The sequence below is a fragment of the Gouania willdenowi genome, chromosome 4 (assembly GCF_900634775.1).
Source record: "Gouania willdenowi chromosome 4, fGouWil2.1, whole genome shotgun sequence".
Classification (NCBI taxonomy): domain Eukaryota; kingdom Metazoa; phylum Chordata; class Actinopteri; order Blenniiformes; family Gobiesocidae; genus Gouania; species Gouania willdenowi.
Window position 1 is genome coordinate 40501077 of NC_041047.1, and position 27697 is coordinate 40528773.

The window sequence follows — 27697 nt, forward strand, 5'->3', positions numbered from 1 at the left end:
AGTCACATTAAGGAAGGTTGTGGTCATTATACGGTGTGGATTAAATAATGAATAAAGGATTGTTTTATTCCGTTCTTCTCCGTGTTATTATCACATTATAAAAAAGTTGAAAAATAGCAGGAATTAGAGCTGGTCTCAAACGGTCTTGACGGAAAATCCCGAATCCGGGCAGCCCGAGTCCGAGACAGGACTGAGTCAAGATGCTTGAGAGTCCGAGACAAGACCAAGACCTTTAAAATTTGGTCTCGAGACCAAGACCGGTCTTGACCACCACAACACTAGTTTTTAAAGCTCTTTTTTAACTGAAACATGTTTGTACCTTCCTTTAGACGTACATTTAAACTGTTATATGGTCTCACATACAGAAACACCAAATGTTTTTGTTGTTTGTAAAATGTTTTCATTTAACTCCTGATACCTTTCACTGAATCAATTTGAAATACTTGTTACTAACTCTAACATTCTACCTCATAGTGGAACACTCACAAGTGCCTTGTCTGTCGATTGTCTGTTGTTCGTTATTTGTTGTCCGAATGTCTTTAGTTGTTATTTGTTGTATAGTATTGCTAGTTGTTTTTTTGTGTGTTTGTTGTGTGTTTTTGTGTTTTAAGTGCTCTTTTTATGCACTGCAGGTTTGCACTGGGGGTTGGGGGGGGATTGCAATTTCATCTGTGCTGTATGTTTAACATGGTGCATATTTGACAATAAAGAACCTTGAACTTGAACTTGAACGAACAAAAAGGGATTTGTACCATGAAAACAGCAATTTAATGTCTGCTTAGCTAAACAAAAGAAGCACTTACCATTACATTTGATTAGTTCTTTAGTGTTTGTTAAATGTACCTCATGATGCTCAAATGTTACAATTAACAGACATGTGTTTTTGTTAATAATAAAGGTGTTGTTGTAGATTTGTTTTTGTTATATAAAACACTTGTATTAATAAATGAAGCTGAGTTATTAAATGTTAAATATTGAGCCTTTTGCACAGCTCTTTGTTCATTCTGTGAATAATGGGGACTTGGTTGGTTTGATGAGGTTTAGTCGGTTTTGTCCCTTTTTTGTGTGAATGTGAGTGTGAATGGGTGAATGAGCTGATATGTAAAGTGCTTTGAGAATTTCATTGTAGGGATAAAGCTCTATATAAATCAAGTACATTTACCATTTAAATAATAAACACAAACACAGTTGTTGTACATGCTGACACCAGTGTAGACAAAATAAGATATAGTTAACATTGGAGCATGTTAATAATAATTGTTGCTATGTTGTGTATATAATCTTTGTAACTATAAATATAGAACTATCTGACACCACTTTCAGGTGGTGCTTTTATTTTTTACATATATTACAAAGCTGTAACAATAACATTTATTTTATACAATACAATAATCATGTTATTGTATGGACTGTGGTCTAGGTCAATGAATAAACTGAGTTTTTCATAATTAATGAGTAAATTGATTGATAACCTTATTTATTTAAACTATTGTGGTTTCTCCCAGTCTATGTTAAACTAAAACATTCCCTTTAATACAGTGTCACTATAGAAGGTGATTTTATGTCTGTCTAAAATAATACAGTGAGCAGGTTACACGTATTCTATCATTTTCTGTCTTTATTTGCATGTTTGGTGTTGAAGTAATCCAAAAGTAATCAGTTACATTACTTTAATATAGTGATACTTAGAGTAAGTTACTGATTCTATTTTTTTAACAGGTAACTTGTAATTGTACCAAATTACTTTGTACCAAAGTACGTCATTGCGTTCCAATAATGAGCAAAAAAATGCCCGGATGTACACTATGGCCGTGTTGTAAATGTCTTTTTTTTACTTTTTTTATTTTTCATTTTATTAGTTTATCACTTCAGAGCAAACAGTTGGTGGAACAATGACTGATGACAAACTTTTGGGGTGTGCAGTTACATCAAGCCCTTTAATATTCTTCTCCTTCCTCTCCCTCATCTTCCACACTATCAGCGCCAACTTCTTCATAATCTTTCTCCAGGGCAGCCATGTCCTCTCTGGCCTCTGAGAATTCTCCCTCCTCCATTCCCTCTCCAACATACCAGTGGACAAAGGCTCTCTTGGCGTACATGAGGTCAAACTTGTGGTTTAGTCTGGCCCAGGCCTCAGAGATGGCAGTGGTGTTGCTCAGCATGCAAACGGCCCTCTGCACTTTGGCCAGGTCTCCTCCAGGAACCACAGAGGGAGGCTGGTAGTTGATGCCCACCTTGAAGCCAGTGGGGCACCAGTCCACAAACTGGATGGAGCGTTTGGTCTTAATGGCTGCAATGGCAGCGTTGACGTCTTTTGGCGCCACATCACCTCGATACAGCAGACAGCAGGCCATGTATTTACCATGGCGAGGATCACACTTCACCATCTGATTGGCTGGCTCGAAGCAGGCGTTTGTGATTTCAGACACAGACAGCTGCTCATGGTAGGCTTTCTCAGCAGAGATGACCGGGGCATAGGTGGCCATTGGGAAGTGGATACGAGGGTAAGGCACCAAGTTGGTCTGAAACTCTGTCAGATCAACATTCAGAGCTCCATCAAAACGAAGAGAAGATGTGATTGATGAGATGGTCTGGCTCATGAGACGGTTAAGATTAGGGTATGAAGGGTGCACAATATCAAGGTTCCTCTGGCAGATGTCGTAGATGGCCTCGTTGTCCACCATGAAGGCACAGTCTGAGTGCTCCAAGGTGGTGTGGGTGGTCAGGATGGAGTTGTAAGGCTCAACTACAGCAGTGGAAATCTGGGGTGATGGGTAGACAGAAAACTCAAGCTTGGCCTTTTTACCATAGTCAACAGAGAGCCTCTCCATCAGCAAGGAGGTGAAACCAGAGCCAGTGCCTCCACCAAAGGAGTGGTAGATGAGAAATCCCTGCAGGCCAGTGCACTGATCCGCCTGTAAAAAAAAAGCAATAAAATCCTTATTAGTTTTAAGATTATGTTTTATTTCCTGCAACTTTCATTTCTTTTAGCTGTACCATTTTACGAGTCCTATCCATAACAAGTTCTATGATCTCTTTCCCAATGGTGTAGTGTCCTCGGGCATAGTTGTTGGCAGCATCCTCTTTTCCTGTGATGAGCTGATCTGGATGAAACAGCTGACGGTACGTTCCTGTTCGCACTTCATCTATAGAGAAACTCAAAGCAGTAAAGTTATGTAGTTTCAAAATAATCTAATGAAATACACAATTCAGAATAATCTTCAATCCATAGACGTTTTTGTTTAAAAAAAAACATGACTTATTTAATTGGTGCAGTTTTCCTGATGTTTAGTCACAGGCCCAGGGCGCCATCTGCTGGAAGGGGGCCAAATAGCACCACATTTCTTTTTTTTTTAAATGATAATTTAAAAAGGTATAATGAACGTGAAACACACCCTTTACAATCACTGTACATGTTTTCTCCTAATTGAATATTAATACTAAAAATCTGTAACTTTATATGTTAATCTTCTGCTCATATTTCTATTTATTTTATTCTAATTCTTGTTCTATTCTATATACAGTAATTATATTATGTTGTTTGCACATTGTGTTCTTTGATTTGATTAATCAGTAACACAAAACCTAAAATCAAACAGGAAAGTAACTGAAACTGTATATACTGTATTTTAACTTTTGATTGCACTGTTTTACATTGTTTTTGGATTTTTGCACCATTGTTGTTATTGTTTCCTTGAGACATTTGCACTATACCTGTAAGTGTTATGTTGTATTATTGTAATTTTAAATTTTAAAATAGGTTGTATATTTTTTCAATGGGTTTGTTGTATCACAGAATTGCATTGTTTTGTCTTGATATTTAAAAGAAATGATAATGTGTTCACAGTGATTCCAGTATAAAGAAGTATTCTGTGTATAGTTATAAGTTTGTTAGTCATAGTTCTGATATAATCATATAATAATGAGTAATGATATGATTACAAACCAATGACAGTAGGCTCCAGGTCTACATAAAGCGCTCTGGGGACACGTTTCCCTGTCCCAGTTTCACTGAAGAAGGTGTTGAAGGAGTCGTCTCCTCCTCCAGATTCCTGGTTAGAAAGCACCTGTCCGTTTGGCTGAATCCCATGCTCCAGACAGAAAAGTTCCCAGCAGGAATTACCGATCTGGACTCCAGCTTGGCCCACATGAATAGAAATAATCTCACGCTGCAGAGAGAAAACAATATATCAGGATCCTGGCACCACTTAATCATGACATCAGTTGGTCATATGCTAATTTGTTTATTGCAAAATCTAATCATTTGTTCAATTATGAATATAAAGCAGATGAAGACAATGAAATCCTGTCTTACCATTGTTTATCTTTCTTTTTAAATGCTCAGGCTTTGGAGAGAAGTTGTAGTGTGTTTCGACACCGTGTACTGTGAACTACACGCACTAAGTCTGACGTCATAACCAGTACGTCATTGCGTTCCAATAATGAGCAAAAAAATGCCCGGATGTACACTATGGCCGTGTTGTAAATGTCTTTTTTTTACTTTTTGTGTTAATGTCGAAGATGCGACTGTAGACTTAGATAAAGTTATAAAAATATTCACAGATTCAGCTTTTCCGGACCAATAACTCATCAACGGAACATTGCTTTTACAAAACCGAGACCTCGTTACAATCACAGCAAGGTGGACTGAACGCTACAAGCGGATTTTCCTCAAAACGAGCCGTTCTCCGCTCTTGGTCATTTATATTGGCCTCTACGCGGAGCCGACTGTGGCTGGAATAAGCAGGGACCGTCTGCAAATTACAACACCGGAAAAAGGTACAAAAAATAAAAACCAATAACTTCACAAAGGAAAGTGGTAGTGTCATAAAACTTACAGCACACATAGTTGAACTTTTCTTGATTATACTACAACACTTAGTTTTAATAAATATTCATGTAATTTTAGTGATTTTTTTCATTAAATAAGTACTAAAATATGCAATAACTGTACTATTACATGTTGTAGTGTAATCAAACTCACAGCACACATAGATTAACTCTTCATGATTATACTACAACACTTAGTTTCAACAAATGTGCTTTTGTAACATTTTAGTGACTTTTTTTTCATTAAATAAGTACCAAAATATGCAATAACTGTCTTATAACATGTAGTAGTTTTATTTATTTATTTTTTTTTTCAGAGCACACATAGTTAATCAAGAAGAGTTCAACTATGTGTGCTGAGAGTTTGATGACACTACAACATGTTACTGAATGAAAAGCTGAACCTGTGAATATATTTCTAACTTTACCTAAGTGGTTCCTCACCCCTCCTGTTCCACTGATTGCTGGGCGGTGACTCACACATTTTATATACGGGTCTGGCCGCACTGTGTTAGTGTTCCTCTGCTGTCAGAATACCGCTGCTGCGTCAATGCGGCTGTTTTATTTTTATCAGCAGCCTATGCTCTTTAGACTTTGATTTATTTTGTATTTCTTTTGTGTGCATTGACATTCTGTTGGAGATTTAATACTTTGTTTATTGATTTATTTGCTCCTTCATTTGTGTTCTGATTTCAATTTCAATTATTTCGTAGTTCCTTTGTATTTGAAATTTAAATATTTGTTTACTGATTAATTGAATTTCATTTTTTTGTATTTCTTTTGTTTGCGTTGATATTCTGTTGGACATTCAATTATTTTTCATTTTTTTATTGATTTATGTGATCCTTCATTTTTGTATTGATTTGAATTTGATTTATTTTGTATTTCTCTTGTATTTGAGATTTAATTGTTAATTGTTAATTGTTGATTGAGTTCAATTTATTTCGTAGTTTGCTTTTGGTTATATTGTATTTTGTTATTTCCATCCATCCATCCATTTTACCGCTTTTATCCGGGGCCAGGTCGCGGAGGCAGCAGTCTCAGCAGAGATGCCCAGACCTCCCGATCCACACACACCTCCTCCAGCTGTTCTGGGGGGACCCCGAGGCGACTCCAGGCCAGCTCAAAGACATAGTCCCTCCAGCGTGTCCTGGGCCTACCACGTGGCCTCTTCCCAATAGGACATGCTTGAAACACCTCCTGAGGGACGCGACCAGGAGGCATCCAAAACAAATGCCCGAGCCACCTCAGCTGGCTCCTTTCAACGTGAAGGAGCACTACTCCGAGCTCCTCCCGAGTGACTGAGCTTCTCACCTTATCTCAAAGGGTGCGCCCAGCCACTCTGCGAAAGAAACTCTTTTCGGCCGCCTGTATCCGCGATCTTGTCCTTTCGGTCATTACCCAAATCTCATGACCATAGGTGAGGGTAGGAACGTAGATCGATCGGTAAATTGAGAGCTTTGCCCCCCAACTCCGCTCCCTCTTCACCACAACAGTCCGATACAGCGACCGCATCACTGCTGACGCCACACCGATTCGTCTATCTCAATCTCACGCTCCATCCTACCCTCACTCGTGAACAAGACCCTGAGATACTTGAACTCCTCCACTTGTTATTTCTATATTGTTTATTGTTTAGTGAGTGTGCTGGGTGGTCATTTTATGGTTCTCCTTTGCCCTGTGGACAGGTGCTGTGGACTCCGGTCGGCGACCCAATCCCTGGTGTGTGTGTGCGCAGTGTCACGAGTGATTGTATGATTTCCTCGTCCCTCCTTGGTTTTGGGCCTCCGAGGTAACCCAGCACTGTCCATTCCCCTCTGCTGGCCTTGTCTAATATTAGGTATCGATAGCAGGTGAGCTGCTTTTAACACTCATTGTAATAAAGATTATTTGTACTTCTGAACACTGTCTCTGGCCCCGTGGTTAATTTTGAACCTGTGTAGCCTTTAGTCCACATGTTACAACTGGTGATAACTTCCTGGAGTGAAATTCCCCAGGTGGCGTTGTTCAGCAACCAGATTGATTATTTTATGATCCTCATCTTGCCACACAAACTTTAACTCATATTCAAAACACAGATGATATAAACTCCCCTGCCAAAAATATATGAAGGTAGATAAAATAAAATAAAATCTCGCAAGAACTGTCACTCAGGCCATTTCAGCTGGACTACAGATGAGAATACACAAAAAAGGACGGTTCAGAAGAAATCAAGAATGTTTTGACCAGAGAGACATGTAAACCCATGTAAATTTGCGATGGTAAAACAGGGGACGGGACCCGGATAAGCAAACTGCTTCTCTCGTCTCCTTTTTCGGCATGTACAAAAAAAAAAAAAAAAAAAAAAAAAAAAAAAAAAGTGAATGTAACCAAGTCGGAAATAAACTGAATAAATAAATAAATAAATAAATAAATAAATAGATATGTTGCAAAATGGGATTTAGGTGAGAAAAATATTTGTGCATTTGTAGCTGCAGAATTGAGAAGTTGTAACCGTAGAATTGTGGTTATAAACAATAACTGGCACAAGAAATAAAGAAAAAAAAAACATACGAATAAATGTTTGGTTACATGTTTGCAACTGTCATTTTATTTTTGTAATATCATTCTACACATTTGGTAATATTTTTTCTGTGACTTCACGTTCAGATCATGCATGTGTGAATATTTTCTTTGGGTTTAAATTGTAAATCTACAGGTTTACATTTTTTCCCATCATTTGTCTCGTGAAAATCATTTCACACGTGGGTGAATTTTTTATTTATTTTTTAACACAAGCTCACATCACATTCAACAAGTTCTCCCATTTTGCAACATATCTACCTTCATAAAAATACACAGCTCCAACATCTGCAATAATATCAATGATTCATGTAAAAAAAATACTTTGAGTCTTTGTGCAGTGACTCAACAGAAATGTGAACCTACCTCAAAATCTATTAGCTAAATGTTGCAATATCAGCTCATTTGTGTTCCCTACAATAATGTACTGATGTTCTAGAACAGTGGCTTTCACACTTGTTTGTACCCCCTTTTTCTTATTTCTGAATCACAGTACCTCCTTTATCCGACTACAACAATTTGCTTAGAAAACTGTTGAGGATTGATACCTCTGATTGCTGATTTTAGCCTAACTGACCACTGCAGGGCTCCGATCAGAGAGCACACGAGACATCAGATGAATATTGACTGTTTACTGAGGAACTGTATGTGCACAGCGATGCATCTGGTACAGAGTAGCAGTTTCTAGAAATGTACAACAAGAAATAAAAGACTAAATTAACATTGTGTACTACATTATGTACTACAATAAATCAAAATGCTGTAAATAAACACTCACAATAAGTAGAGATTACATTTGTCAATATTAACCTCATAATATATAATGAAACCACACAGCATATAAATGGAAGCTGGAAACAATCTGAGGCTAACACATTTACCAACCAACTCTGTTAGCTTAAACAATGCTAAATCACAATCCTGCTGAAGAGTGAAAACTCACATTTTGAAGAATGCAAAATACACACCAGGAACTAAACAACACTATCAGAAAAGGTAAGTAACATGTATATATTCATTTCCCATCACTATGAACATAACTTACATCATCAGTGACTGCTGCACCACTGCAAACATTTCCACAGTCCAACGTAGTGAGAAAAGGGGAAACACAACATAGACACCTTTCAAAATAAGAGCGCACATTTCAAAATAAAAGCATCAGTACACATTAGTCTACAACTTGAAGAATTCTTAACAGCCGCCCCCACATTTGCTTGAAAATGTGTAAGACCGGGGATTCTTCAAGTGTCTTTGATGTCATCCTGAAGGTCAGGAAGTTTAATAAGTCGAGCAACTGGTCTTACGTAAACTTTATCCTTAACCTTGACCTCTGCTGTTCTGATACATCCATCTGGGCTAGCGACAGCCTTGATGACTCTCCCGATGGACCAGTGAGCTCTTGGAAGTGATGGGTCAACGATTAGTACGACAGAGTCCAAAGTGATGTTCTTTGATGACCTTTGCCACTTTTGCCGAGTCTGGAGGGTTGGTAAGTAGTTCCTCGTGAAGTGAAGCCAGAACTGATCCACCAGTGCTTGGCAATGTCGCCATCGTCGCCGCCCCATACCAACTGGAGCATAGACCACCTGAGGCAGAGCTGCATCCCGCCGCCCCATTAGGAGGATGTTCGGAGTAATGGGGTCCAAATCGGCCACATCAGCTGACACGTATCCCAGTGGCTTTGAGTTTAAGATCCCCTCCACTTCCACTAGAACTGTATACAGGACATCCTCTGTGACAGACTGACTGCCCACTGCAACTTGAAGGCCAGATTTAACCGACCGCACCTCTCTCTCCCACGCTCCACCAAAGTGCGGAGCATTTGGTGGGTTGAACTTGAAATCGATCTGATATACTTCCAGCTGTTCTTTCAGTCGTGGTTCCATTGTGGCGAAGGCCTCCCGAAGTTCTCGCTCTGCACCACGAAAGTTAGTACCACAGTCTGATAGCACTTCCTTTGGACGACCCCGCCGGGCGATGAATCGACGCAGAGCGAGGAGGAAGGCATCGACATCCATGGAGTTCAGAAGCTCAAGGTGTACTGCACGTGTTGTGAGACACTTGAAAATCACGCCCCAGCGCTTCTCTGTCCGTCTACCTATCTTCACCAGGTAAGGCCCAAAGCAGTCGACACCAGTTGAATAGAATGGCGGACAAAGCAGTCTGAGGCGTTGTGGGGGAAGATCTGCCATCTGTGGCACCTTTGGTTGCGCTCTCCAACGCTGACAAGTTGAACAATTGAGTTGGTGGTGTCGGATGGCCTGACGTCCTCGTATGATCCAATACTGTCTCCTCAACTCCGCATAGACTCGTTCTGTACCGGGGTGTAAGAGATGTTCATCCATGTCCTTGATGAGGAGTTTCACTGCAGGATGCCTTGAATCCAGCACAACTGGATGAATCTCACCGATACTTAGATTCTGCAGTCTTCGCAACCTTCCCCCCACACGAATGAGACCAGTTTCATCATCCCACTCTGGAGCAAGGTTGATGAGACGACTGTGAGTTGGGACAGGTTTCTGTGCTTTAAGCGCTGCAACTTCCTCAGAGAAGCTATGAGCTTGACACCCTCTCAACAACAGTACCTCTGCATCTCTACGACTGAGGGGCTGATCATGTTCTTGATCTGTGGCCGCCCCGTGAGCTCGTTGAGTTGCCTCCACCAGCTTCTCCCATGAGCTATGCTGACTAGAATCAGGAATGCTGTTATTGGACTCCACGGCCGTGAAGCAACAAAGGGTGATACCTTTAAGTTCAGACAAGCCTCCTGTCGTAGTTTGCTTCGGCTTCGTCGGCCAGTGTTCTGTGCTTTGCTTGAGATACAGGGGGCCTTGACTCCAGCGACCATGTTCTGCAAGATCCAACAGTGGCTTTCCCCTGGTTATGTCATCGGCCGGATTGTTTAGACTGTCCACGTAGCGCCAGGACCTTCGGTCAGTCAGCTCCTGTATTTCTGACACCCGAGTTCCGACAAACACCTTATAACGACAGGAATCGGATTGTAGCCACTCCAATACGGTGGTAGAGTCAGACCACAGGACTGTTTGTCGGAGAGGGAGTGACATCTCAGTTTCTATGAGCTTGGCGAGTTGAGCTCCGGCTAGTGCTGCGCAGAGCTCCAAGCGGGGAATAGACTGTTGCCTTTTCGGAGCAACTCTGGATCTTGCCATCACGAAGGAGGTGTGAATAGTGTCACCTGCATAGACTGTAAGGTATGCGACTGCTCCATATGCTTGCTCCGAGGCATCACAAAATACATGGAGGTCGCACTTGACATCTGTACCTTCTACTGGGACAGGTGAGTAACAACGGGGTATGGATACACTGCTGAGGTGCTTCAGCTCACTCTCCCAGTTTTCCCAGGCTTCTCTGAGGACAGGCGGTAGGTCAGGATCATCCCAGCCCCTTTTTTTGGACCAGAACTGCTGTATAAGCACCTTGGCTCGGGTTGTGAATGGCACCATGAACCCTAATGGGTCATATTGACTGGCTAACACTTGATACGCTGTCCTCATTGTCAGCGTAGAATGTTCAATTATCCTGTACTGATAGCTAAGGGTATCAGCTGCACAGTTCCACCTCAGGCCCAAGGTGGGTTCAAGCGGGTCAGTACGGCTCTGGCTCAGCCACTGCTCCGTAGCTGAGGATCTTGCGTCGGTTGGAAGGTGAGTGATCACCGTGGATTGATTACTGGCCCATTGCCTGAGGTCAAACCCTCCTTCTGCCAGTAAGGTGCGCAACTGGTCGACTCTCTGCCTGGCTGTCGATATAGTGGGAAAACTCTCCAGGCAATTGTCAACGTAGAAGCTCTGCTGTACCGACTGTAGCACTTCAGGATGGGTGTCCTGGTGATTACGAGCATGTTGCTGAAGCGCAAAAATGGCACAGCACGGGCTGCTTGTTGTACCAAATGGCAACACCTGCCACTCGTACACATCTGGTTGGTCTTCACAACGCAGGTCCCTCCAGATGAACCGGAGGAGTGGTCTGTACTCAGGTAGCAGGCTGATTTGATGAAACATTGCACGAATGTCGCTGCTTACTGCTACTTGGTGTTGCCTAAAGCGAAGGAGGACCCCAACCAGTGATGGACCCAGCGTAGGCCCAGGCAGGAGCTGTTCGTTTAGGGAGACATCTTGGAACCGAAATGAACAGTCGAAGACCAGGCGTGGTTTGTTGTTGTGGCACACCAGATGATGGGGTAAGTACCATGCTTCTGCAGACTGTCCTACATCTTTCGGGTGGAGCTTCTTTACATACCCCGCTTTGATGAGTTTGTTGATCTCAGCTGAGTAGATTGCTGCTTTCTCCGGATCCCTCTTGAGCCGTCTCTCTGTGGCCCTCAGATGAGCCATGACTGAGTGTGCAGAGCCATTGAGTTTAGGTGATCCTGGTTTCCTCAAGAGTGGGGTTGCGTACCGGCAGACTCCTCCCTCTTTGATTCGCTGTGTTTTGGTTTCCAGGAGGCTTATGGCGACCTGGTCCTCACGAGAGCGAACGACCAATTTCTCATTTCGGAAGGGCAAAACATCAAGTTGCCACAATCTTTCGACGTTTCGGTAGAGAAGGTCGTCTGGGCTAACGACTGAAGTGAAGAGACACTGCTGCACCGGTGATTGCTCTGGTATGCACTTCTCTGCACCTTGCAGGGCCCATCCCAGGACAGTGTGGATGGCTATGGGTCCACCATTAGACCCTCTGCGGATTGGTTCCGTTGCCGTGATGAGGTGTACATGATCAGAACCGAGTAACACTAGTGGCCGTACATTTTGGAAAGGCTGCAGCGGTATACCTCGCAGGTGGGAGTGTCGTCTTTGAAGCATCTGTACAGGGTAGGTTTGTTCTACTAAATCTAGACCTGTGGCGGTAAATGCTCCCTGAACTTTGTACTGCCTCCGTGGGTTGGCTCTGGAGGAGATCTGGAAATTGACCTTTGAACCCTGAAGATGTGTGACGTCTGTGCGTACTGTGCGTAGGGTGAGGGTCTCTGACTCTCCATTCAGCTGAAGCAGCTGGACAGCTGCTGGTAAGATCATAGTGCGCTGTGCGCCATCGTCTAACACAGCGAAAGTTTCCACTGAATTAGAATTGTTGTGCAGCAAGACTGGAACCACCTTCAGGAGCACTTTGCTGGTCGTTATACTGGGTGTCAAGTAGACTCGGCTCTCTGAGGCTCTTGGCTGTAGGTCGGTAGCGCGACACTGAGCGACATTGTGAAGCACTTGGAGATGGATGTCACCGCAGTCGCTACAGGGTTTCTTGAGGTTGCAAGACTCAGGTGTGTGAGTACGAGCGCATCTCCAGCAACGTTTCCCTTCTGTTATCCATCTGTCCAGCTCTGTTGTTGATTTCACTTTAATGCTGGGACATCTGCTGATGTAATGTTCTTTGCTGTCACAGAAGAGACAGTGCACTTTGAAAGGTTTCTTGCCACCAAATGATGTGGGTTTATTGGGGGTGTTTGACTGAGTGGGCTCTGCTCCATGGTACACAGCTACGCTCTGACTTTTGCCCCTATATGGGATTTTCTCCTTCTCGTTGCTTGCAGGTTTCTCCAGTTGGTAGCGCTGCACTAGTCTGTTTGATAGACGCTGCTGCTGAGCTTTACCTTGAAGCCAACTATTCAAGTCTTGGAGGTTGTAGGGATTGAGGCTTGTGGTGTTGAGCTTTCCCTGTATCTGAAGGTATTCAATGAACCCATCCCTGTGATATTTGGGCAGCTTACTAAGTAGGCGGTCAACATGTGAGCAGCAGTTGAGCTCCATCCCTTGAGGTCCCTCCAGGGAGAGTAGCATACTAACTAGGAGATGGACTCTGAGAGCGAAGCTCTGGAAAGTGCGTGCATCTCCAGACTTCACATCAGGTGTAGTGAGGATAGCTGCTATTTCACTCTGTGCTAACTGATGTGGCTGGCCGTACTGGAGCTGTAGTGCTTGCATGGCTGCAGTGTAGGGAAAGGGGGCATGTCGACATGACTGACCAATCATCTGTGCCTCAGGGAGTTTGAGGTGTTCGAGTAACACATGGTATTTGTATTTTTCAGTCAGTTCAGGATAAGGTTCGAGCAGGTTGTCCAAGGCTAACTTCAGGTTGGCAAATTCCCTTTCACTATCTGTAGTGAAATCTGGAATTTTGGGTTTGGGCACACCATATATGGAGCGTGGTTGTGTGCTAAAGTTATGTGGGGCTATGGCCTGGCTGGCTGGAAACTGTGACTGAACAGCTGCAGGGATATTACGCATTCCTGAGGCAGGTGGAAGAGTCTGGGGTGCAACTACCGATGCTGGCACAGGTACATAATGAGGCAGGCTATAAGTTGAGGGGGCTTGAGATGGGGGAAGTCTCTGATATAAAGCTGGAGGTGTGGGATTGTAAGACAGGGCTGTTTTGGTTAACAGCTGTGGTACCTGAGGCTGGTGCATATAGGAAACTCCATCCTCACAGCGATACAGCTCCGTCATCTGGGGCTGTAGAGGGACTGGCTTTATGAGGTGTCTTTGTGCCGAGGTTGGAGTTATCGCTCCCGCAGAGATGGTTGAATAGGGGGAGTGTGGGTGTTCTGGAGGGACTGGATGCAATGGCGTAAATGCAGATCTCGCTCTTTCGCTTGTTATGATAGAGGTGTAGTCTCTCGGTCCAGCTTCTCCCTCTAATGTTGAAATCATATTTGGTGTATGTCTTTCAATGTGAGACTCCATGTTTTGAACCTGCCTCTCTGCTGGAGGGGAGTAGCTCAGAGGGTGAACACAGGTAAGGGTGTGAAGTGGAGACTGACTTTGTACTTGAGTGGGCATGGAACCCTTCACGTTGCAAGCCTCATCATTCTCCTCTTCTTCTCGCAGGAATGATGTGATGTGCCCTAGTAGTTCTTGACGACGACGTTGTCGATGTTCATATTGACGGAGTTTGTGTGTGACTTCAGCTATCTCCGCTCTTTCCTCCTCCTCACTCCTGGATAAAGATTCAATGAGTTGTTTCAGTGATGTGGTGCTCAGTGGGTCACCTGAGTTAGAGCTACGTGAGGCTCCGCTTGCACCAAGATGAGAAGTTGCATCTGCTTGTCCACTGTCTGCTGCGGCCGCTGCTCCTCTCTGCTCCTCACGTTCTCCATTGTCAGGGTGGGAGGAAGGGGCAGGCCTACGAGGATTGTAGGCAAGGATGTACTGCTCTAGATGCCTAGGTGTGCGGCGCTGTCTCACTTGTCGCTCTCGTACCTCCATATGAGGGATGGTCATTGTATCGTCTTCTGATGACATATTCTGCGGTAGTCAATTATCCGGCTCGAAGGACCTTTGTTGAGGATTGATACCTCTGATTGCTGATTTTAGCCTAACTGACCACTGCAGGGCTCCGATCAGAGAGCACACGAGACATCAGATGAATATTGACTGTTTACTGAGGAACTGTATGTGCACAGCGATGCATCTGGTACAGAGTAGCAGTTTCTAGAAATGTACAACAAGAAATAAAAGACTAAATTAACATTGTGTACTACATTATGTACTACAATAAATCAAAATGCTGTAAATAAACACTCACAATAAGTAGAGATTACATTTGTCAATATTAACCTCATAATATATAATGAAACCACACAGCATATAAATGGAAGCTGGAAACAATCTGAGGCTAACACATTTACCAACCAACTCTGTTAGCTTAAACAATGCTAAATCACAATCCTGCTGAAGAGTGAAAACTCACATTTTGAAGAATGCAAAATACACACCAGGAACTAAACAACACTATCAGAAAAGGTAAGTAACATGTATATATTCATTTCCCATCACTATGAACATAACTTACATCATCAGTGACTGCTGCACCACTGCAAACATTTCCACAGTCCAACGTAGTGAGAAAAGGGGAAACACAACATAGACACCTTTCAAAATAAGAGCGCACATTTCAAAATAAAAGCATCAGTACACATTAGTCTACAACTTGAAGAATTCTTAACAAAAACTATTTAAAAACATCTATAGAGCATGATGATGGAATGAACGACTGATAACACACATGTTAAAGAATCTCATTTTGTAAACAAGTGGAAATACACATTATTTAGTGCAGTGGTTCCCAACCTTTTTTGGATCGTGACCCCATATTAATATCAAGAATTTATGGCAACCCCAAAGACATTTTGTTTTCTAGAATTAGTTTTTGATCATGTTTGAGCTCAGATATATTTTCACTGCATTTTAGTTGAACTAGATTTATATTTCACAAAGTGAAAGTATAGAAATACAGTTGTTAAAGATTGTGTTGTTTAAATTTAATTAAAACAAAAACAATAATATATTAAAAATCTTATTGAATTTTTCAGAAATTTCAGGCAACACCAAATAAACTCCAGGTGACCCCAAGGTTGAGAATCAATGATTTAGTGCCTCCTGAATAGATTTATATCTATAGTTTTCATCATATCCAGTCATCTCATGTCTGGGGTGGGACCAAGACAGACACTTTATTTGTTCCACTCTCTTTCTCTCTCAAGTAACCCCTGTAGTGCCATCGCGTACCCTTAGGGGTACACGTAACCTAGGGGGTACACGTAACCTAGGGGGTACACGTAACCTAGGGGGTACACGTAACCTAGGGGGCACCCTCCTAAAAGTGCAGGAATCACAGGATATTTTAAACCTTGGAACAAATTACCTATGGACCTGAAAGACATGTCAGCTTTACGCATATTTAAAAGATCTTTAAAATCATTATTTTACCAACATTAATGTATATATCGTGTTTTCTTAATGTATTTACCGGTGTAACGAACACGTGTCAATCACCATGATGGAAGCTAATGGGGATCCAATGAACAAATAAAGCAATAAACATGCATCACAAAGCTTTAAAATAGACCCTGATTTCTTATTTGTAATCATTGATCAGCTGATCAAAGGTTCAAGTTTCAGTAATGTGTAGCTCTACTGTTCCTGTTGATCACAGTGCAGGGCACTATGTCTGTTAAAACTTATACCACAGTGATTTTCAAATCATAATGTTTCATGGTATCAGAGTATAGGGTATAGTTACTGCAGTACTTTATAAATTACTTTTTTCTTTTTACTGTCATAAGGAGTGAATGTTATAGAAACAATAATTAAATACACATTATGTCTGTGTCAGACTTTCAGACACTCATTCACAGTTGAGATATAAACCAGTAATGTACTGTTGTGGCCACTAGACGGCGGTGTTTCTCCACACATCAGCTGTCCTTCTTTAGGACGCACCACACTGGGTGAACTAAACACACATTCTAATATATTATTATAAATCAGATATTGATAATTCATCACTTATGTTTATTTAGCATTAAAATTTTCAACATATTTGAAATGTTATTTTATTTTTATTTTTTTTAAGTTTGGATTTAAACATTTTTATTTATTTTTTATTTTTTTTTACTTTAAAAAGGTGTCTTATTACCAGTATTTGAAGCTATTCTATATTGTATTAGTCCTTACTTTATATGCTTGTGAATCTTGACTTGACTTTAATTGTATTTAAAGCACTTTGAAATATCATTATTATATAAATATCATTAGTCAGTATAAGAAAGAACAGCAACAATTTTACCAAGAACAGCAATGATATATAATATTAGGGGTTGGGGCTGCTTGGGGCTTCCTCGGATGTGTGTGTGGGGGGGCGGTGGCAGCCTCTCTTGGGGGCATCTGGGGGGTTGCTCAACCGCGGGGGGGTTGCCTGGGGCTCCCTGGCCCCCGCTCTTTCTGCTGGCCTGGCTGCATCTGCGGGCCCAGGGCAGTTCCTGGGTTTGCAGTAGCGTTTTTTTTTTTGCACATATACTGGTAAACGATGCACTGGCACGCCTTGGGATGTGGGATAAAACTCATACTGGGTTTAACCTTAGACACGTAAATCCCAAATACCTGCTTTAGGTACTACCATTCACTCATTCCACCTGTTCACAGCCACCACCATTATAGCTAAGCTTCACACTTGTCACCATACTGGCTGGATTACACAACATAATAAGCACAATATATTCTACAACCTCACATCTCACCCTCACTGCAAAACAGTCTATTCTTCCCCACCTTTTCTATTTCCTGCCTTGAGTCTCTCCTCCCTGCTCCCTTTCCCCTCCCCTTCCCCCTCCCCCTCCACTTAGGTGTAACACTGCTCTCCCTTTTTATATCCTCCCTATAATAAAAGACTTCTTACCCTTCCTTAGGGAGGGCTGGTGATGGTCACAATTAAGCAATAAAATAAATCAATGTATTTTATTGCAATAACAAAATATGCATCGCTGTCTCATAATGATTGCACTTCCTGTGGTGTTGACCTTTGACAGCATGTGCAGAGAAGTAAAAAAAAATAAATAAATAATAATAATAATAATATTAGGGGTGTGTATTGCATGGCATCTGGCGATATGATTCTTACCCCGATACATAGGTTACGATACGATACGATTTATCCCGATATTAAAGTATGAGGCGATTACTGTGATTTCTTTTTATATATGACTTAAAAAACAACTAATCTGTAAATGTGTACACCTTTATGAGAACATTATGTATGAAATATACTTTATTGGCATATTTTACACTCAAAACATTGGCTTTAACATGCCATGAGCCAACAACTTCAAATAAAAACCAACATATAATCTGCCTGTGGCAGAATAATGTGATATAGCAGGAAGAGCTCCTGAAAAATGAGACTATTTATTACTACTTAATACTAATTTACTGTAAAAAGTAACATGGCTCATACTGAGTGTACCAACAGAAAGTTAGGATGTTCTACACATGCAGTTAATGCAGAGACAGGACTTCACATATCAAGTGGATTTGCAGGCCTGCTGGTTTTTTTTCTTTTCTTTTTTAACCCAAACTTTAGAAGTGACAGAACAAGATGTGATTTCCATGTTTGTGTGGGTCTTAGTGTTGAAATACTAAATGCATTGATGAGTGTGACAGACTAAATATATTCTATCTCTAAAGTGAGGCATCTATTATCAAAATCAGATCTGGAACTGTTCATACACGCATTTATATCATCTCGTATTGACTATTGTAATTCTGTTTTTACTTGTTTTAATAAGTCGACCCTAAACAGACTCCAGATTGTTCAGAACGCTGCTGCCAGACTTTCAACTGGTGCTTCTAGAACATCCCACATCACCCCCATTCTTGCTACTCTGCACTGGCTTCCAGTTAAGTTTCACATAGAATATAAAATTTTAGTTCTCACGTTCCGAGCAGTACATGATCAGGCCCCTAAATATATCTCGGACTTGTTGTGCCCCTACTCATCGGTCTTCAGGTCAGGGTCTCCTAAAGACCCCAAAAACTACATTTAAAACCAGAGGAGACCTGGTGTTCCAGGCTGTAGCTCCCAGACTCTGGAATAACCTGCACCAGTCTCTCTGGGAGCTCAACTGTGTGGTCACTTTTAAAAAACTGCTGAAGACTACATTTTACAGAAAAGCTTTTATTTACTGGATTAGAATTTTTATTTATCCTTTAATGTTGCTGTTCTTATGATATTTATGCACTCTTGTTTTATTATTCTATTGTGTTGCACTTGTACTTTTACCACAACTCTGTACAGCACTTTGTGATTTTATCTGCAAAAAGCGCTTTATAAATAAAACTTACTTACTTACTATTATAGAACTGGGATAACCTATATGACAATCAATGAAACTATTTATTATCAGAAATTAAGCAACTGCAAAAAACTAAGCTGACAGGAGGGAAAAGTACTGAATAATAACAGCATCAATAGAAATGTAATATAGAAAGTATCCCAAAAAGTACTTGAAATTGAACGGTTACCGTGGCAGCAAGATGAAAGAGACTCAAACAAAACTAAATCTTCAGTTGCTTCTCTCACTGCAAGTGGTGAAGTAGCAAAAACTCTCTCTGAGCATCTTTGTATCAAAAAGTAAAACAATCAATTTTTGTGAAATTTGAAAAGGTTAAATTGTAAAAACCTGAGAGAGGAATGGCTGCTGCAGGTAAGACACAATTTACAGACAAAATATGAGGATTAATTTTAATCTGCTCAGTAAGATGAAAGAAAAATGTAGTCATTGAAGGAATTACTGGATTTTCTTTAGGAAAAAAAAAGATTATTATAATTAATACATTTTTTTTCCAAAAAAGTACAGATTATACTTAAAATAATTCTTGAAAAATAAGTTTAATATCTTATGTAGATGATACTGTTTGAAGTGTGAAAAAACTCTGTCAGTGTATCTTTGTATCAGAAGTAAAACAAGCTATTTTTGTGAAGTTTGAAAGCTTCAATTGTAAAAACCTGAGTGAGGAATGGCTGCTGCAGGTAAAACAGACTTTACAGACATAATATGAGAATGAATTTGAATCGGCTAAGATGAAAGAACACTATAGTCATTGAAGGATTCACTAGATTTTCTTTAAAAAAAACAAAAACAGAAGTACAGATTGTCATTATTAGAGAATACGTTTACTCTGGTTTTAATATATTAAAAATACTTTTCCTTGAAAAATAGGCTCAATATTTGATGTAAATGATACTGTTTGGAACACTTTGTGGGAGCTTTCAGAATCAAAGATGTGTGTGCCTATCTTTTTACTGTAAAAAGTGCTCAGTGTACCAACAGAAAATTAGGATGTGCTACACATGCAGTCAATACAGGGACAGGACTTCACATGTACAGTGGATTTGCAGGCCTGTTTTTTTTTTTTTTTTAAACCCAAACTACAAATAGATACTGTTGGATTCTCTATCATCTTGCAGTTAGACAACCTTTCACTTTCAAATAATGTCAATAATCTGTTTCCTATATTGTACATGCATGTATTCAGTGTGGACAAATGAACTTAAAGTACTTAATACTGTACCTAACTATTTTTGAAGTATCTGTACTTTACTATTATTCTTGAGGGATATTTTTTCATTACGTTTCTATTGATGCTCTTGTTACTCAGTACTTTTTCCTCTTGGGCTTTTTTTCCAACCCAAACTTTAGAAGTGACAGGACAGAACAATATTTCCTTCTTTGTGTGAGCATTAGTGTTAAATTACTGAATACTAACCTTGTGCCCTGTCATTTCACTTTGACAGCACATCCTCTAATGGTAGGGCATGCCCTCCACAGCCCCTCCACTCGAAACACAATCCTAGAGTTTATCGGAGAAGGTAGCTTTGGGAAAGTTGCCAAGTGTCGTGCTCACAACAGCAGCAAATTGGTGGCAGTAAAAATCCTAAAGAAGGAGTATTTTCAAGATGTGGAGGACGAAGTAAGTGTTTGGTGCCTTCAACAGAACTTTAACTATGAATTTTTGGGGTAAAGTGATATGAAGGTGATCTAACTGTCCTTTTTTCCCTCCAGCTGTCAGTGTTGAAGACCATCAGCTCTCTGAATGCTGACCACTTCAATCTGGTCACATTCTATGAGCAGTTTGAATACCTGGGCTATAAGTGCCTCGTCTTTGAGCTGTTGGACGTGGATTTGCTCCACCTGGTTTGTTCACTGAACGTCAACCACATCCGTCCTATTGCAAAGCAGGTATGAATCTTTTTGTTTCTTGCTGATTGATTAGGAAAGCCTTGAGTTCAAACCTGAGCTTAAACAGCTCCATAAGAGGAACTCCATTCTCATCCTGTCTTTTCTCATTGTGTCCCTGCAGCTGATGATGGCATTACAGGGACTCAAAGCTGTAAGAGTAATGCACACTGACATCAAGCCAGACAACATCATGATGGTCAACATTGATGAAAGTCCATTCAGCGTAAAGCTCATTGATTTTGGAATGGCTTCTCCCATCTCTGCCGCCATGCCCGGGCTCAGACATCAGCCCATCGGCTACAGGTATGAGGATGTCACCCTGAATGACTTATGGGTTTTTGGAACAAACGTGTGTTATTATAGTGTTGGTACTTAATGCTAAAATATAGAGTTCTGAAGTATATTTCATTCATTTTGCTTCACAGGGCCCCAGAGGTTTGTCTTGGCCTTCCTTACTCGGGGGCCATTGACATGTGGGGAGTGAGCTGCACGCTGGCATTCCTCTTCCTAAATGACAACCTCTTTCCTGTCTACTGTGAATACCTCATGGTAGGTCGTCTTTTCTATACATCATCCCTCCATTCATTTAATTACCCATGTGCTCTTTTTTACAGGTATAGAAAGTGTTGAAGAACTGCCCCTAATGTGTATAATTGTGTGTTTTTTGTGCAGATGCAGAGCATGGTGGAGATGCTGGGAATGCCATCAAAGTACCAGCTCCACTTTGGCTTATACAGCAAGAGGTTCTTTTGTCATGAGGTGGATGAATTGGGCACAAGATGGAGGCTGCTGGTAAAACATAGTTTTTATTGTTGTTGAACCTTGACTGTTGCCCTAAACTTATCTTAAACCCCTTATATTGTCATTGTGTTTCCTCAGACACCAGAAGAGTACACCTCTAGGAACAGAAGACAAGCTGAGGAGTGGCCCGAATATCGTCCACATTTGTCATCATTAGATGACCTGCTCTATGTAAGTGTTCTCTATGAAATTTGAGTTCAAATACTTAGAGATCTCTTCTTTAAAATCTAACCTACTTCAGACATGTTTATAAGCTGAATTTACTCACCATTATCGTTAACATGAGCAAGAGAGGTATAAACTAGTGTATTGACCAAACTCTATTTAATTTAATCCAGATGTCTGAACTTGGGGAGAATGAGACGGTGGAAGACAGGAAGGCCTTCATCGAGTTCCTGAAAGAACTGTTGTATCTGGATGGGGAAGAGAGAATCTCTCCCATTGATGCTCTTCAGCATCCCTACATTACAGGGTCATACCTGAGCCAGGAGCCAGACAACAGAGAACAGTGAGTAACTGCACTGTGAAAGCGATCACGCACATGAAGGTCATTTTGTTGTTCTTTTGAATTTTGTACTAATCTTCTTTTATTTTTCCTCTAGTCAAACCGAGGCAGAGGTCATTGAAGAACATTCACCTGAAGATTGGGATGCCGAGTACCCTCTTAATAATGAAAATGGCAAATGTGGACGCATTGTGGTACAATTACCTGAAGATTGGGATGCCGAGTACCCTCTCTTCAATGAACACAACAAATGTGGACTCATTGTGGCATATTAGGCCAAAGATTGAAATACCAAGTACCCTCTCTCATGCAATTGGTAAATGTAGACATTCTGAGTAGTATTTTCTTGTTCTTCTTTGTATTTCTTTGTAAATTTGTTTATTTCAATGTATTTTTTAAGTAACTGTATTGAATGAATAATCTTAGTATATTTTTTTTATTTCATTGTATTTGTAAATAATCCTATTGCATGAATTTTTTAGCCACATTTTTACAATAAATATTTATGACTTACCTGCTTTGTTAATGTTTTCATAGTTTTGACCCCTTTCTCAAACATTTTCTTTTTAGTTCTTCGGGGAAGTCCCTGACATTGTAGTGTGCTAAAAGTTCTGCAGAGCTGCTAAATCTCCTGGAACAAAATGAAAAGGGGCTTTGTTTTCATAAGTCACTAAGGGTTATGGCATATTGCCCAATACAATGTCGGCCTCAAAACTAATTCCAAACTCCAACTTGGTAGCATGATCTCAACTTCCTCCTATGGTTACCAGGAGTCCATGTGGCCTTTGTCCTGTCTATTCACCTCATGCTATTCTTCAACAATAATGCCACTGATATAATAATAAATCATATATTTAGAATTGGTAAAACATTTGTGATGGAATAAAATCTGACAAAATATTAATAATTTATGAACAGTCATAATAATTTTGACTCTGTCCATAATCAGTTTCCTATGGAAGAGCTCAGCACAGTACAAAAATAATGAAAAGGGTCGGCCATGGGTGTAGCTAACAAAACTGCACATCAAAATGAAAAAGGGCCTCTGCTCTCTAAAAGGTGACAGGGATTGCTCTCCTCTATCACTCACTGAATATATCAAAATGATGGATACAATTAGGACCTGAATTATAATTAGGGCATTGTTCGCCACAAACAATCAAAGTAGTACTTGGATCAATTATTCACTGTACAGGTGCAGCAGATCTCTCAATCAATCAATCTCAATCTTTTATTTGTATAGCGCCAAATCATAACCAATGGTATCTCAAGACACTACAGTAGAGCAGTCTTAAGGACGGACTCTTCATTTTATGGATACACACATATGCATATATACGTATATACACATACATATGTATCCCACACCCAACATGAATTCATCATGGCGGCAAGGAAAACCTTCTGTTAAGCAGCAGGAATCTTGTGTGGATCCCATTCCTATGATGAACAGCCATCCACGTTATGCTGTGTTGGGTGTGTGCAGAGGAAAGGGTGGAGACAGAGTTGTTGAGACTCCTTAACTCCACACTAAGGATCCCACGGACCTGCAAGACAAAAGCCAGGAGGAGTACAGGAGCAAACACACAATGGAAGAAGCAGACATAGAGGGAGTGTTAGAGAGAGGAATGGGACCCTCTCCGGTCCCTCTCTAACCTAAATGACCTCTCTCTTAAAGGGGACATATCATGGTTTTAAATCCTTCCTTTTTACATATAAATCATACAGTTGTGGTCTAAATAAAGCGGAACTGCAATGCTTGGGTCTGAATTCCTCATTATTATAGCTCCACAGGCACCTTTTCTACCCCTTTTCTGATGTGCTTCTAAGAGCAACTCCATATCCCGCCCCCTCTTCAGGTGACACTCGGTTCAACTCCACCCTGCTCGGCCATTTTTGTAGTTTGATAGAAGAGATACGGCTATGTGGTGGCGCATAAGCTTTTTATTCAGAGGTTATTTACAAAATGTCAACAACAGAAGACTTGTCCATCCAGCCTTACATGTTCCAGCCAGAGTCGGACCCTGCGGAGCGAGATGAAAATGAAGATGATGAACCTGCAGAACCCTAACAAGTGAGCTAACACAAGCACCGAGCTAACACTAGCACCAAGCTAACGTCACGAAATACATTTTAATAGTCTTTTCAAAGACCAAAATGTCAAAATGAAATGACTAATGAAAACTTTAGACTTAAATTAAATCACGTAGGCCATATCATCAAGGATCTAAAACGAGCACACAGCGCTAACATATGAAGTCTGAAGACGGTGCAACTGCTAAGCAAATGCTAATGCTAACAAAACAATGACAGGGAAGGTCTTATCATCACACTTTTTAGCGTTATTTACAGCTTACCGGAGTGCTCTGTTCGTCGTCTCCAAAGATAGAAGGAATTGAACCCTCAATCAGACAAAGTCTTTTTTCAAATCCTTCTTTATACTGGTGGAGGTTGCAGAAGCAGTCATCCTTGAAGTGCTTTGCGCGCACAAAAATGACCTTACCCACAGATGTGGGCACATTTCCGTGAAAAATAAAACTCAACCAGGCACTTTGAAAAGGTTCTGATGCTGGGAGACGGTGTAATGAAGCGTGTGGGTTACTACATCCAGCAACTGAACATTTTGACTTGTCCTCTCGTAACTTCGGCATCCTTGAGCTTGGACTACAAAATAAAAGCGAGAAATAAAAATGGCGGATTGCTCGAAGTGTTGGACCTGGAGTTGATGTACTGATTTGGCAGTTCCGCTGCAAATACTGTGATGTAATAGTTAAAAAAACGTAATAGAGAATAGAAAAATCGAAACAGATTGAAAAATATGAGCAAAACAGAATATAAAGATATCTACGGAGCACCTGAAGAGACTAATTTGATTTTTTCTGTACTTCTAAACACTCTAAATATACAACAAAATGCATTTAAGGGATAAAAAAGTGGAATTAGCACGATATGTCCCCTTTAACGCCCTCTCCAACCTCTCTCCAACCGAGCATGCCAGACCCCCCTGGCAGTCTATGCCTATTGCATCTTAACTATGAGCTATGAGCTGGTTCCTAACTAAAAGCTTTACCAAAGAGGAATGTTTTGAGCCTAACCTTAAAGGTAGAGTGTCTGCCCCCCGAACCGTGGTTGGTAGGTGGTTCAAGAGAAGTTCCTGAGGTCCTATATGTGTGAAACAGTTTAGGTTAGGCCTATTTACATTTAATGGTACAGCAGGCCCAGGTGAAGGCAGGGAGTGGCTAATTTTATCTCTAATCTTATGAGTTTTATCGTTAAAAAATGTCATAAAGTCCTCACAGCTGAGGGCTAGAGGAATCATGGGCTCAATTGAGCTCTGACTTTGTGTTAGCCTGGCTACAGTGCTGAAAAGGTACCTCGGATTATTTTTATTTTCTTCAATTAGTGAGGAGTAGTATGTAGATTGAGTATGTTGTAAGGCTGTCATGTATTTACTATGGCTTTCTTGCCAGAGTATTCGTGACTCCTCTGTTTTATTGGAGCGCCACATTCTCTCTAATTTACGGGTTGTTTGTTTGAGTGTGCGAGTTTCAGAGCTAAACAATCCGTGTATCATTCGTTCATTCGTTTTTCATTATGTAACAAAAACATGAAAAACAAAAAAAAACACTCATTATTTGATATTTGTTTACAAAACCAAAATGAAAAGACAACTCCCGTGGGAACCATTCTCCTATTCTCCGCTTACGCCCACCCTTTTCCAGCCTCCCAGCCATTCAACACGCAGAACACTTGTAAACAAAGACGAACATTGGCAGATAAAGCTGCACGTAACAATGATGCCCTAACGTGCATGGGAAACCACAACACTGTTACACATTGAATAAACTTAATGTGGAACATTACTCATTAACATATGACCCAGTCCATTACAATATCATAATTATGAAAGCATTTATTTGACTTTGTCCTGTAATGCCTGGCGTCCTACTAGGTATGGACAGAAAATGTAAAATGAGGAAGAAAGATTGAAGGCATTGCTACCTGCTACAACTAATAAAAGAAATGCAGTAAAGAAACCTGATGTCAGAGTAAATTCCTGTCAAACATCTTCTGAGTGGGTCTCTCGTCCTATCAAGTACAGGACAGTTAAGAGAGTACTTGACAGTAAAAAACCGCTTGTGGATTTACCGAAGAAGGGAAACAGGCTCCAAGGAGATCCAGTCGGACTCCAGTTCCAGTCCGACTCCAGATCCAGTCCAACTCCGGTTCCAGCCTGACTCCTGCCCAGTTCCAGCCTGACTCCAGTTCCAGTCTGACTGAGCTCCAGTTCAAACTCCAGTGGCAGGCAAACAGTCAAGCTTCAGGCACATCCTAATCTCAGACAAGATGGCAGAACCAGTGTCTGTGCAGCAATTAAAGGCCCTCAGAACAGTGGCCAAGAGACAGTTGACAAAGATTGTAAATCGTGTCGGAAGGACATATACCGAGATGACTGTGGAAGAGCTTGAAGAAAGTTTCTTTAAACTGACAACTGAGGGTGCAAAGATAATGGACATATAACAATGACATAGAGGCCGAGCTGCTTGCTGAAGTAGGAGAAGCTGAACAACTTAGTCCTGAGCAAAGAACTGACTTGGCCAGGACAGAAGAGGAGTGTCAAACCAAGCTAAAGGAGACCAAAGCCTACTGCAAGGAGATTGTGGGCGGACTTTGAAGAAGCAAGAGGTGACACTGGCACTGGAAGCTGCCGAGAAAAGAAACCAAAGGTTTACATGCATCCAACCAGGCACGAGCAAAGAGACCTATGATTTTATGGTAGACCATCTGGAGCAGCTTTTAAAGACGGCAAAGGCAACCTTCCAGAAATGGAATCGCTGGACTCCCCGTCCTGAAGCTAGGTACATCACCCAACTGCTAAGAGTTCTTGAGCAGTCCCTCCCAGAGTTGGTGTCCAAGAAAGCTGATTACATTCAGGCTAAAAGGGAAGAGGAAGGAAGAATGTCTATGTTTGGTCAGACTGCTTCATTCACACCAGCCATTAGACTGAAGCCAACATCCCTTCCAAAGTTTACAGGGAACCATCAGGATCAAAAGAGGTCAAGAAGTTCCAGTTGCTCGACAGTTTGGAAGACAAAGTAGTCAGAGACCTGCGGCTCTCGTCCTACAACTCAGCAGATGACATTGTTTGGGTGCTAACTAACCGCTTTGGAAATCGCACGGCCATTGCTGTTGAGATAGTGGATGAGCTACAAAGGTTACCACCCATTAGGAGTCAACAGCCAAGAAGAATTATAGATTTGATTCAAGCAGTTGAGAAAGCCCTGAGTGATCTGCAGGACCTTGGTGATACTGGAGCCATAAAAAATCCCTTGACAACCAAATCTATAGAAAGTAAGCTTCCTGATGGACTCAAAAAAGAATGGTTGCTGTATGCTGCTGAGAAGGGAAATGAATGTACTCAAGAGAATCGTTTCGACAACTGTTGTTCTTCCTAAAAAGCCAAG

The 27697-nt window shown here is 41.1% G+C and overlaps 2 protein-coding genes and 1 long non-coding RNA gene across 3 annotated transcripts; 1 reads left to right on the forward strand and 2 right to left on the reverse strand.

Annotated features, from left to right (window-relative positions):
• Positions 1–1918: 1918 nt before the first annotated feature.
• Positions 1919–4411, reverse strand: LOC114462063 (tubulin alpha chain-like). The gene is made up of 4 exons (XM_028444665.1): positions 4316–4411; positions 3947–4169; positions 2998–3146; positions 1919–2915 (listed from the first exon to the last, which is right to left on the reverse strand). The coding sequence occupies exons 1-4, from the start codon at positions 4316–4318 to the stop codon at positions 1938–1940; spliced, it is 1353 nt and encodes a 450-aa protein (XP_028300466.1). The 5' UTR covers positions 4319–4411; the 3' UTR covers positions 1919–1937.
• On the forward strand, positions 4397–20525 carry LOC114462071 (uncharacterized). The gene is made up of 3 exons (XR_003673913.1): positions 4397–4779; positions 6519–6683; positions 20482–20525. It is a non-coding gene; the product is annotated as an uncharacterized LOC114462071 (long non-coding RNA).
• On the reverse strand, positions 8364–15272 carry LOC114462047 (uncharacterized). The gene is made up of 2 exons (XM_028444614.1): positions 15202–15272; positions 8364–14840 (listed from the first exon to the last, which is right to left on the reverse strand). Exon 2 carries the CDS (start codon positions 14649–14651, stop codon positions 8637–8639), a length of 6015 nt encoding a protein of 2004 aa, XP_028300415.1. The 5' UTR covers positions 14652–14840; positions 15202–15272; the 3' UTR covers positions 8364–8636.
• Positions 20526–27697: the final 7172 nt, after the last annotated feature.

Excerpts from the sequence above, each read along its gene's own strand:
- LOC114462063 (XM_028444665.1), bottom strand. Across the intron at positions 3,147-3,946 it reads CCTGGAGCCTACTGTCATTG|ATGAAGTGCGAACAGGAACG; the intron begins GTTTGTAATCAT and ends GTTTCTCTATAG. Across the intron at positions 2,916-2,997 it reads TGGATAGGACTCGTAAAATG|GCGGATCAGTGCACTGGCCT; the intron begins GTACAGCTAAAA and ends TTTTTTTTACAG.
- LOC114462047 (XM_028444614.1), bottom strand. The coding sequence starts at position 14,651 with ATGTCATCAGAAGACGATACAATGACCATCCCTCATATGGAGGTACGA.